This window comes from Aptenodytes forsteri, unplaced genomic scaffold, assembly GCF_000699145.1.
Source record: "Aptenodytes forsteri isolate BGI_AS27 unplaced genomic scaffold, ASM69914v1 Scaffold61, whole genome shotgun sequence".
Lineage (NCBI taxonomy): Eukaryota > Metazoa > Chordata > Aves > Sphenisciformes > Spheniscidae > Aptenodytes > Aptenodytes forsteri.
The window spans coordinates 5461224-5474761 of record NW_008794443.1 but is presented as its reverse complement, the minus strand read 5'-3'; the positions used below and the strand labels follow the sequence as shown (position 1 = coordinate 5474761).

At 38.1% G+C, this 13538-nt stretch overlaps 1 protein-coding gene across 1 annotated transcript in view; it reads right to left on the bottom strand.

Annotated features, from left to right (window-relative positions):
• NME7 (NME/NM23 family member 7) overlaps window positions 1-13538 on the bottom strand; it is a 75010-nt gene that overhangs the window by 37345 nt on the left and 24127 nt on the right. The window contains exons 8-9 of the mRNA XM_009289801.1: window positions 4486-4550; window positions 3560-3628 (exon numbers count right to left, since the gene is read on the bottom strand). Coding sequence (XP_009288076.1) covers window positions 3560-3628; window positions 4486-4550 — 134 coding nt within the window. The remainder of the gene's footprint in view (window positions 1-3559; window positions 3629-4485; window positions 4551-13538) is intronic.

Here is a 13538-nt window from a genome sequence, read left to right as displayed (position 1 = left end):
TTATTGATCTGGACCTGGATTTCACAGAAGTATCCCATAACTTGTCAAACTAGACTGAATCAATGGAACACACTTTGCTGGGTATAAGCCTGAAAAACCACACTATGTTCAGCCAGTTCCACAGGCAGCAATGTACTTTGCAGTGTTCCCTACAGGGAGCATGGTACACAGCCTATCTCTGTTTCCAAATATACACCCGTTTGATGGCTTTAAGTCATTAAAATGTCTCTTGGACTTTTGGTTCTCACTGTCTTTTCCTCACGTATTACTACAGAAGCTGAAACACACAAGCCAACAAAACACAATTGAAAGGGGCCTGTGGCACAACCTGTTAGGGAAAGGGTCCTTGATCTGGCAACATTCTTGTGGTGTACTGTTACCAGAATCTCAGTTACACCAAAATCATGTTCCCCTGGACCCTCCGGGAGCATAAAGAGACATCGTGAGTTCTGAGTGGGTGATGAAAATGGGTCTTAGTTTTCATAAGCTTAAATTAACTCTGGGCATTAGTCCCAATTTGGAGTTTGTTAATTAGAGGTATAGGTTTCACAAGCAGAAAGAACCTATTTTGATGTTCTAGTCTGACTTCCTTTTTTAAAACATGCCCTCATAATTGCATACTTGTCTAGAAATTTGGGCAGACAAGTTTTGAACAAATCAGGACAATTAAAAGAATCAAAAGCAATGAGGAAAGGGGAAAGGAGAAAACATTCACAGGAAATAAGGGAGGACAGGAAAGGACAAGCAAGGTACTGCAATCACACCCACCAGCCATGGGCAGGTCAAGGATGAGCCATGGCAAAGAACAAGAGCATAGAGAGTGGGCAAAAAAGCGGTAGGAAAAGAAGGATTAAGTCCTTCTCTGCCTTTTATGAATTGTGATGGAAATTAAATACACAAAGACTCCAAGTCAAGCAGCATTGTTCCAAAGAGTTGGTATCTTCATAACGGATTCCACATTGAGAGCATGTGCTTAATCTCTCCACTCTGAAATTAACGGGGCAGAATTCTAGCGAAGTGCGTCTATCATCAACCTGATCCTAGGAAATGTAGGTAGAAGTATTCCTGAGAGGACATGAAAAGAGTGCAGACTAGTTTCATGCTCTACAACATGAATAAATATTTTAATTCCAAAAACTGTCTTATCACCAATGGATCCTCTGTTAAGAACAGGTCAAAGGGCAATATATTTCATTGTGTTAAGAAACAGTAAATTGCCACAAAGTCACTACTCTGTACAATTTCACTGAATTCTGTCATCTAAATAACTGTTAACAGGGAAGTAGAGAAAAAACCAGGCTTTTAACTTTAGTTGAATCAACTGAATTCCTCTCTGCAAACTGTGTTTTTTCTTGTTCCTCCCTTCTCTATTGTTTCTGTATCAGCACTGACATCCCACCAGCAACAGCAACCAACGTGAGCAAAGTTACTCCTGACTCCTTCATTACAACACAAAGCTGAGGACTGAAGACCAGGTGCCATCAACTACAGCACAGAGGCACGTGGTACTATGTGAGACAAGCTTGGTCTACCTTACACAGCCTCATCAAGTCCAGAGTTGAATTTAAACAGCAGACACTTTTTCTCTGGCAAGACTCCCAGTTACAGCTAAATCAAATTTTCTTTTTTATCAAATAGTTTATTCGTTAAATAACATGGCTTGTGGTCAACCAAAACCATTCCTGGAGCTGGATCAAGCTCAAGTATTTTTGATTAACAAAGTGGATTCTGAGCTGACCCAATATAATCTCCCTCCTTTTTTCCCCATTTTCTATTCTGGCTACAGTAGGAAATACAAAGCAAAACAGCACAAAAACTAATCAATAGTATGCAAAATCCCATGCAGGAGATACCAACAAAGCTAAAATTTTGGGCAATTGTTCAGCTTTCTCTTTTCACAGAGAAGTGCTTTATATACAATGTCAAACCTTTATCTGACTGACAAGGGGTAACCAGAAGAAATGGGAGTACAGCTTTTGAAAAGGATTTCTGGATGCCAAGTATCATCTGTGCCGAGTTATTTTGGAACGATAAATAAAATTCAGATCAAAACAGACAGTTCTGAGTCACAGATATAAGAGGTCATATTCTTTCTTCAATATCCTATTTCACAACATACTTCTTCCTATTTGGCCTGCACTGACAATATCTATTGCTGTTCCCATGTGTGCCCTCTCTGGATCCCTTTACCATCATGATTAGCTTTCCCACATTTTCCTGTTTCACAGATATCCTGAGTGCACAGAGATATTAATTTCATTTCATTTCAACTGAGTGCATCCAGCACATATGGCTTGCAGGACAGAGCCCTAGATTCTCACTTTTCTTCAAATCCCATCTAAAACATATCTTCTTTATTGACTTACCCCGTTTAAATGTCACTTTCCCTTCTGAGCAACTCTCAAATTAAATTATATAACTAAAATTTGCAACTTATTAGGGGGTCAGAGATTGTACAAGAGAGCTACAGAAGATGGTAGAAAATTTCCAATTTGGTTCAAAGGAGAGAATTTTGCAGTACCACAGGGTTCTTTGGGCCCTGAAAGAGTGGTCAGATATTACCATATTTGAATTCTGCCACGTACCTACAAGTCTGCCTGTCCAGTCTTCCTTTGGTCTGTGTCAAAAACAGTGTTATCAGAGGAGACTTTAAGAGTATTCCCCAATCTGAGAGTGAACTAACAGTACTCCTAACCTATTTAAAGGCAAATCTACAAACCCTGTTGAAGTAAGTTAGGCTAAACAATCATAGAGGGGGAAAAAAAAGAAAATAAAAATGTCATTATCAGAGCAATATTAGTAACTGTCTGGAGTAATATTAGTAACTGTGTAGAAAACTTTTAATAATTTAACCATTTAAAAATTAGTTTGGATAATTTGCATAGTACATAGCATGGCACTGAAGTTAAACTCATTACTATTTGTAAAATGAACCAAAATCCTCTGACAGAAGGTGATATAGAAATGCAAGCTCATCGTCTTGTACTCCCATTGTTCTATCTGCAGTCAGGAAGTTTTATGTGACAGTACAACAAGGCATAATAATATATAGTGTCTTAGATGTCCACTGGGATTACAGCATATCTTAAACTTCTTAAATTTTCTGAAGATCCACACAAGTCAGATCAATAAACTTAAGAATAGGTCAAGATGTCATTAGGAAAGCATTCAAATACAGCAGCCCCATTGTGAACAAAATAATAAATATATATTCTGGTCCAAGCCACTATTGCAGTATCAAATCAAAGATACAGATGTGACACATTCTCATAGCTCTACTGCAATAAAATGTCTTATCTGAGGGTTTTGGGGTTTTTTTCACTCTGTTGTATTTTACAAATTCTATGGCTGAACAATTTTCACAAAAGACTCTCCTTTCTTACAACATAGATAGCACAATTCTCAAGATGAGTTAGTTTATTTGAGAACAAGCTAGAACTGGTCAATACCAGGTTCCTAGAAGAAATCTTACCACAATCCCAAAAAAGGAAAGATGTGACCGCTTCCTTGTTTAATCATATTTTGTTTTTAAACAGATTCTTCTCAGACTTAGGCTTACCACGTATTCAGCGACGACACCTTTGTAGATCTCATAAAATTCTTCCACATTTGCACGCTCCATGTTGAACTAAGAAAACAAAAATGTTAGCCAGTCTGCCTTAAGCAACAAAAAAAATAGACAGACACCCCTTCTCAACCAGCAAATATTCAGAATACTTTACATTTTACTAGGTAAAAGGAATGGCTTTACAGCTGCAATACGAAGTTTGTCAACAACTTAGCCGATGATGCCACAGGCAACACAGCACACAGTATCTTCTTCCACCTTAAATATATGTAGACAATGTAGTGTTGGCTGATGCCACCAAGACATGCAAGAGGATCTGTTTGTTGCATAGTAAAGGAAAGGGGCTATTCTTCATTTGTGGTGGGGATTTGAGTCATAGGGGGATTTCAGATCTCAAGACTTTCACAAAAATCAAAGGGCAGGACTTACAGGACTACTCTTGGGAACAATCTCGGTGCCAACGTTCTTTAACTGCTGAGGGTGATCAGGGTGTCAAAATCCTTTAGGTACCTTTAAAAACCTTCCACTAAATTCACACTAAATATATATTAAAAAAAATTGAGGAAGGATATTAACAACCATTTCTCTAATCTTAGCTAGCACATTTTGTAAAGATATCTCAAATTGCTCCAAAAAGAGACAGATATCATTATCCCCCTTCTAACTATAGGGAAAATGAGATATACAGAGGTAAAGTGTCTTGGCTCAAGGTCACCCAGCAACGAGAAACAGATCAGCTGATCAATCAAATAATAAAACACAAATATCACAAGGACAGTGCTGATCCCAAAACATTGCTACACAGTCTGCAGAAGGGTTTTGTATTGCAGAAAAACACCCGTGCATTGATGTGAAATGCACACAGCACTTCTCCAACTTCTGTTTATCAGAAAAAACATACACAAAAGGAAACCTACCATCTGCAAAGCTGAGATCTGAAATCCTTCATTGATGATGGCTTTTATAATCTTTCCAACTAGCCCTGAAGAAACACGCAAAAGACAGTATTCAGCAGAATTTACAACTGGAAGGTATTTATGCCAATATACCACTTATTTTCAAACAAAAAACCCCAGTGTTTGCGTAATGCTGTGAGAGGAAGCAGAGAGTACAGCTGAGTTCACATACTCTATGCTCTATCTAAAGTGACATGTTGACGATTTCAAACAATTAAATTCCATGCAGCCGTTGAATCTCTACCAGAAAAAGGTAATTAGTGAAGCCTTTGCTTTTCTCAGATCAACTGCAAAATACCCAGTTGCTTCAAGATCAAGATTTATATTTTTAATTAAGTTCCACTGGCAACACTGATGCTTAAACAGTAATCAGTTTGGGGCACAGGCTGCCTATTTTGCTGTTCTTATACAGTGTTCACCAGAGTGGGGGTCCTACTTTAAGCTAGAAACAATGCAGGATGATAATAAATATTCCCAATAAACCAGCACAAAAGTTCATGTCTTCTAGGGGAAAAACACGTTAGTGCAAAATAAACTACTGCTTCTAAGGTTATAACTCACAAGTATGTTATTGCTGATCGTACTGCTTGCTTCATTCTCTCCAGAATGCATCCTCAAAGACTGAATGACATTGTAAAAAAACACATTAAACTTCAGAGAACAAGAACCACTGAATGTGTATTTTAGATTTGCCTGTGCTTACAAGATCAGGCCATTTGAAAGATTATGTCAGCCAAGCACAGTACTCTGTGAGAGTGAATTTCATAGAATCACTGTTTTTATAGAATGTAAATGCCTGTCCTTTAGTACAATTTGTGAGAAAATACATATTTCTGGACATTTATTCAGAGCAGAATTAATCATAGAAGAATACCTTGTAATGAATGACAACAGCAGGATTTGACTCCTGGTCATTAAATCCTTTTATTAACTAGTCTTTAAATTGCACGAATTTTTAGCACTGCATAAATTTAGTAGATGAGAATAAAACACATCTGATATCTAGGTTCTAGCACGCTCAAGACCTAAATTGTACACAGTCTGCTAATACCTGTGGCAGAGGACTGGTGAGCTTCCTACCACATGAAAAGGTCAGTGGAAGCTCTGAGTAAATGAGACAGATAGTTGGAGGGCTTTCAAAAATTGTATTTACCAATGAAAATGAAAAAAGCTGTCCCTGAAGTATCCCCCACCATATTTTCACATTAAGGTTTATGTAGAAAAAATCTTCTACATATAAAACAGTGCATACTTCTTCAAAAAAATCTACAAACTACTAAAGGGAAAACCTCAGATTTTGGTACATATTCAGTCCACGCAGCTCCTTGAGCTTACAGAATGTAGAAACAAGTGGAGGCAGGTGCAGTTCCTGCCATCCCACTATACTGTTACACCATGGCTCACTAGCACTGACAAAAGTTTCCTTATAACACTCCTGTGAAACCACGAAAATATTTTTCCTCTTTTTTTCCAAGGTGAAAAAAAATAATTGCAGCAGCAAAATGAAGGGACTTGGACAGGTTTGCCCAGGAAATGCAAGACCATGTCGGAGAGAGAAACCAGATGCCTAGTTTCTTTTTGTCCACACTGCTGGAAAGGCTGAGCAGCTCAGACGCTTCCACACACAGGTTCTGGTGAAGCAGCCAGCCTAGAGTCTTGACTTGAGGGATGAATGGCCAGTTTATAAAGTGACTGGCTGGGGATCATTCAGGAAATAAATAAATGAATAAATAATCTGTGACAGAGCATAAACATTTCCTCATTCTTGATTTTCAGAGCCAATACTCCAGTCAACAGCCACTGCTTCACAAGAAACCAAGAGAGGGAAGAAAGGGCAGTGGCAGACAAACGACAACCGCCACCTGCAGGGACAAGGCTACCTTGGTATGAGAAAGCTGCTTTGCAAGACAGATCTCCAGATCTCTTTACACTTTATCAGTCAAGAATGGGCCACTCACATAGGCCTTCACAGCCGGCAAGAATCTAATTAAAATACTCATCAGTTATCAGGTTCTGGGGTACTATGGAGATCTGCTTTTTACAGAACTTTCGTCCTCGGCAGTTTTACGAGCTGTAAGCAAAATCCATGTTTTAGAGAAACAAAGGGGGACCCAAATATTCAGCTTTCTGGGCTGTTTCTCTATTGAAGTAATTAAGATTTTTCTTCTCTGTAGAGAGGAGACAGGCTCCTTTAATGATAGAAATCAAAGTAGGAATGTATTTTGCATAAAGATCTTTACTACAAGGTTCATTTAATAATTAACTGTGATAAACTTATCAAGATTTTCCTCTACATTGTATTCCTGAGTTCACTCTCACTCATCAGAGCAACAGGGCACCTTGTTGCTCCAGACAGATTGCCCACGACTGCAACACCCAGGAGGCTTAACCAAAGGAATTACTGTCACCATCATACACAGATAGATGTCTTGCCAAAAAAATTCAAAGCGCCTTGAAGAAGAGGCATGAGATTTCATTTATGTTTGCAAAGCGGGATGTTAGCTCCACTTCCCAGATGTGGGAATTGAGGCACAGGAGGAGAAGCGAGTTGCCAGTGGCAGCACAGATCTACAAATCCAGTGACTTGGCCTCCCTTGTCCCAGTTTCGGCAATACACATATCACTTCTCCTAGGGACATTTTCCTTTCAAATTCTACCTGAACCAAAATAGAAACAAAAAGCATAGAGGCAATCCCCAAGCAACAGAAGAGTGGAAGCGCAAGGCTCGGCTTGGGATCTCTTTCAGGCTTTCAGCCAGTTGCATGACTGAACTGGGAGGTGTCCTCTCCCTTGTGGGCAGATAAGGCTGAGGAAAAGAAGAACTGATTAGACAGAGTGCCATTTCAGCAGCTTTCGACAATTTGTTTTCAACTTTAAAATCCAGATCTGTAGTGAAAAAACAACTTTTTAAGGACCCTTCAAACAGGACCAGTGCATGTTTAAAATGTGATTACAGTAAGAACCCAAATCAAAGCTGCAGATTAGGCACTAGTTATGATGAATTTTCAGTCACAAAGCACAAAAGAATCAGAAGCATTACTAAATACAACTGGGGGAATTTAGTACTAATCCTAACAAACATGAGAGAGAGAGAGAGAGCGCGCACACGTGCACACACTTTATGTCTCCTAGGCAGCATCATGTTACTACGCATCTAATACACAACAGATATTCTTCCAACATATTTTAATCAGATAAAATTGTAAGGCACCAAGACCTCATCAGTTACATTGATCTTCTACAATTTGTTGCTTTACAACACACAATATTTGAAAATTGTACTTCATTAAGCAGCAGAAAATAGCAGTGAAGGCATCAGACTGAAAAATGTTACAACTGTTTGCAGAATTATGGATTGGGATAAAACAAAACAGTTCATGAAAGTCACTTTTAACCTAACAGCACTTTAATCATTGGGATGTAACAGCTGTGTTACCAGGACCTGCCAGTCCCAGCACACTATGAACCACCAGCCCTATGACTAGGGACGTTACATTCTCTTCCCTTTGTTCTTGGCCTGTTTCCCAATTTAACCATTCCACCGTTAAAAGCTTATTAGGCAAGACTTATTAGACTGCTTTCAAAGCAAGTCAAGAACTAGCTTCCTCATCTCAACCTCTATATGTCATTTTTTTAATACCCTTCCAATAATTAAAAAGAATTCCTCTGGAACGACAACAGTTTTTTGACAGGAATACACAAACTGCTGTGACTGATTAGACCAATGATCCACCTAATCCAATAACATATTTCTAGAAGTAACCAGTACCAGGTGCTTAAAGTAGCACTAACTATACGTAGCAATTTCATTTCATGCCTGTTTTTGACATTTTAAAATGCAATTTTGCTTCACAGTATAATGAAATTATCTGATTCTTTATTGCCAAGTGTTAAAGTCCTGTCCCAAAACTCCAGAGAATCACGATCAGGCTTGACTCCAAGCAAAGTCCTTTCTGAATTCCAAAAGAGGAAAAAGTGGGACTCGGAGCTGGGCCCTCCTGCAATGTACTTCAGTTGAAGTTCTCACTAATCTTTGTTTCAGACAACATTGCAAAACACTGTGCAGTAGGAAGCTGACAGATGTCCTTCTCAAAAAGTGCACTTCTTCCCATCAGCCGATCAACCTACCCCCTGAAGAACAAGGTTTATCCATCTCTTCTCTTAGAGAGTTTTTTCTACTTAGAAATAACGTAACTCTAGGCATTCTTACTATGCAACATATATACGCTATTTCTAGACTCCCCAAAAGTTTGGCCATAGTGATAATCTGCAGCTATTGATCTCCCAGCCTTGCTGTGTACTGTATGAAAAAAGATATCCAGTCATTTTTGTATTTGTACTCTGGAGCACAAAGAAGTGAGTCACAGAGGGTCTCCTGAGCAACACACACTGGGCCAACAGAGAGGAGAAGGGGGGCTCAAAAGCTACCTAGCCTAACCATGAGGTGCAAAAAAGTACAAGTGGATGCAGACAGAAGATAAAGAGGAACATGTGAGGAAATGATGAGAGAATATTGTTCATAGTGATAGAATCCAAGATTTTCCATCATTCCTCATTTCTCTCTAGGCATTGTATTAAAGAAGAACCTTAAGAAGTTTGAAGGGCGGCTTTACAGATATTTATGGAGAACTCTGTCAACACTGCAGCACTGGTGAGAATCTTTACAAACAATATTCATCTGAAAATACTAAAAGGATGAAGACAAAAGATATCACCACTGCTTTACTGGAGAATAGAAGTCAGCATTTTGCTAGCACAAGAAAAATCATGCATAGAGACAGTAAATCTTATAGGGGACCTTGAAACCAAAACGGTTGAGCGACTGAGAATGGGAACCAACAGAAAGATTCAAAAGGGGTGGAAGGTTCAAAGACTTAATCCCAGCTGCAACTTTCTGAACCACTATGAACAAGGCAAGACCACACTTGTGAATGCCAGACAGGGCATTAAGACACAAAATGATGAAAAACTGTAGGGAAAAAAAACAGTTCTGGGAGTTCTTGCATGGGAACACATGGAAAGAGTCACACTTAAAATTCAGATACAAAAACCCGTACAGAAATTCAAGTCAAAGATCACAGCCAGGCTACAGAAAGTATCCAGCAATTTGGCTGTGCAGTGTGTGCCATTTGAGAAGGGAATTTGAGGAAGAAAGAAAGATTAAAAAGGAAAGATCAATACCTCTGCAACAGTTATGCTGAACTCAAACTGATGGCTGTATATTTACAAAAACCAGAAAGGCTTTGGTTTGTGTCTTTCATTGTTCTTGTGCTAAGAGAAAGCTTAAAAAGAGATATCCGGTTTGTTTTTCTTTTTACTTCTTTCTTTGGAGTTGTTCATTATCTTGGATTATATGATGGCATTCAGTATTATAATTCAAACCATTTGTACGCTTACTAATACTTCTTTCTTTTTTCTGGTTATCCCTACTGACACTGTGCATGGGACTTTTCATGAATGGTTACAGTTACACAGAGGAAATGGTTAAAATTATGCCTTGTAGTGTGCATTAGTCCATGATTATAAACAATAATTTTAATCTACTATTGCACTGTCAATTAACTTAAGTCTGGAGGTTAAAACCCTCAGGAGATCCCCTATAATCTGTTCCAGCCTTTACTAATTTTATATTCCACTTCCTGTGGAAGGTTTGCCAACTCACTGTCCTAGATCAATAGTAAATATACTGTAAGCTCTATCATTTATTTTTGACTTGGCAAAAGACTATCACATTTTCCTACATTCTGTGTCTTGGCTCTCTTCAGACCTAATGCCTTGCCTTTCTCCTTATGCTCTAATTTGAAAAGGGCAGTAGGAGAAGAGACTTCAAGATATTTATCTTTTGCTCATAGCTACAGTGAAGTTAGACTATGTGTGGCTGCATTTTTTTAATTTTTCTAAAGTGTTCTCAAAAACTTCTGGTAACAAAGGTTCCATTACATCCCCAGATATCAGGCCAGTGATATACTTCGAAGTTTTCCTTAATGATTAGATTAAATCTTCTTTCATCTAAATTAGTAAATCTGCACATATTTTCCAAATTTACACATAGAAAGCTGTATATCCCCGTCTTTTCCATCTCAGGTTAAATAAACAAAACCCTTCAAGTTTTCATCAACTTTTCATTGGCTAAATCTCTTATTCTTTTTGCTCTCAGCTGATTATGTTATTTTTGAAACAGAGTGCCCAGAAACTGGACATGGTACACAAGTTGGGTTCTCACCAGCACTCAGCAGAACTAGTTACTGAAAAAAACCTAAACAAAGCATGTCCAACATTGTGAACACTGATTGTGCTTATGATATACCACTATTCCAACCATTTCTCTACAGACTTTTCACTGACACCCTGCCAGTTCTTCTCTATTTTGTATGTGTGCATTTATTTTCCCTCCTCCATGGTAGTGCTATGCAGTTGTTTACATTCAGTTTCATCCTCTTCACATTGCTTCATTTCTGCAGTTCATCAGGAATGTTCTGAATTCTAATCGCATCCTCCAAAACTGTAGCAGGCACTTGGTACCATGTGCAAAACACTGCAAGCATGCTCTGTCCTTCCCCATCCGAGTCATTAATGACAATATTGACAAGAACTGGCCCAAGGATGGGTGACAAGATTTCACTTGTAAAGCCCTTTTAATTTGATGTGCTCATGTCCAGTCCAATGCTCAGGAAAACATTTAAAGCTATGCAGATGCCTATGCTGCACAGATCTAAACATACGAATTACTTCAATAAAGGAAAATTTTCGTTTCCTAACAGCAAGAGACTTTGACGAAGGCACTAATATTCAAGTGAACTAGACTATCTGGCTCTGTTTTACCTTCCTTTATGGAAAGCATACTTAGAGAATTCAGAGATCAGCGAAGCATATTTTCCTTCAAAAAAGACATGCTGGTAAATGTCCATCATATCATCACTATCTAAGTGGTTTAAATGAAATTAAATAGACTCTTGATTCATCAGTTTCCTTGGTATGAAAGAAGTTTCATTAGCCTGAAATTCCCCAGACCAGTCTTAGAGTTAACTTTTCTCTAACCCTTTAAGAATAAAAATCCCAAAATGCAGTAATAAAACACTCATTCCTAATGTCTTTTTTTATGTTAACACCATCATCCCTGCACAGAGATGATTTTCAGCAACAGGAGCACCACTAATATAAGTCTACTGAACACAACTGGGAAACACTCTCTTTCCAGTAGTAGGAGGATACTTCTAAGCTTCAGTAAGGATTGGCTGTGCCATTTGATCTGTTTTTTTTCCCTGAAGTATACCTCCTCCTCTTCCTTCCAGTCTCAAACTGTCAGAAAGGATTTCCAGATTCAGGTCACCTCCCCCTCTACCTTAATCAATTCAAATGTAAAATATATTTTTCATACTTTGAAAAAATAAACGTCACTTCCCCACTAGCCACTGAAATCCAAAGTCAGTCTAAGTTGAGAAGCCAATGCCAAGCTGCTAAAACTTTATGCAGGAAATAATCAAGAAACAACATAGGCTTCGTTTCAAAAACAAACATCCCAAGCAAGGAATATCCATCATTACAACTACAGAAAAGAATTTAAAACACAGATGGAAGTGGATGGACTACTGTTCTCGTGGAAGCTAAATTTTTTTCTAAAAAACAGTGATAAAGTGGTAAAGGTTGCTTTTATTATAATCACTTTCCTAGCTTCTCTAAAGAGAACAAAACCAACCAACCAAACAAAAAAAAACAGCACCACCAGACACCACCAAATGCTTCAACACCCTACATATACAATATATTCAAGGAAAACATAAGAAACAAAGTGCATTTAATTTTGCATAAATATGTCTTCTGCCTGGGCAAATCTGTCTGCAAAAACACGCCTGCATCTGAAAGCATAGTGCTTTACTAGGTAGCTTTCCCATGACTGCAGCACTAAGATTGCCATATTGCATGTGGGACTATCCAGAGGCCACCTCTCAAACAATCCACTGTACTTCTTCGAAGCATCTGCAAAGATTTGTGTTCATCCCACTTTTTTTTCCATTTCCAGATTCTATCTTCAAATAGCTCCTTCCAGACTTCTAATTGTTAAGTGTATCGAGGCTATCACTGATGCCCCTTTGTACTCAACCTTGTAGACAAGATACAAAGAAAAGTTCTGCCTACAATGAGGTGAAGTCCACAGCATCTGCACTTCACCTTTCTATTATGAATATTTATCACAGACAGAAGGTATACTTTCAGATTACTTATGAGAAAATTGCTTTACTCATTTTTTCTCAAGTATGAGAAAAGAGCTTTCTGAAAAACCTTGTTCTACTTCTAAGCTTCCTGAAAATCAAAATAATGAGTTACTCAAACTTATGTCTAAAAACCCAGGGTGGAAAAAAAAGATTTCCAGAGTTTGTTTATAATTTTAAAAAATCTTATCTAATGAATACAAATCATCGTGATAAAAAACAATGATATAGATACCTACTCCTGAGAATGATGACAGATTTGCACCTCTTCTATCCCATCCTCTTTTTCTTTGCCAGCTTATTTCCTTTCCTAACTACATACATGTAACTATACTTAGCACACTACAGAGGTCAATTGGACATTTTCACAGTGATGCCTTCTCTCTTTCAAAGAGCAACAAGTATATTGCGTGTCAGGAACAGCTCTTCAGTTGTTTGCAGTCAAACATATAATCTACTAAAATGCTGGATTTTAGTCCTTCTCTACCCACTCTCTCTTGTAAAGTAACTTCATTTGAGATCCTACTTAAGTAAATACTGTTTCTGTACCTGCTTGAGACAGAACTACTACCCTTGGTATTCTTTTTGTCAAAGTTAGGTTTGTCTCTGGAACGAGGAACTACTCTCTCAAATAAAGTTTTTCTAAGTCTTTGCATAAACAAGGAAATACGAATCATATGGTTACCTGTCATGCAGCATTTTGTTGATCAATATAAAGGTCTATGAATTTCTAAAGCAGTCCAGTAGGTATTAAGTTAAGATAGGAGCGCTCTCTAAGCTTTATCATCCACTCAAATGTGGTCT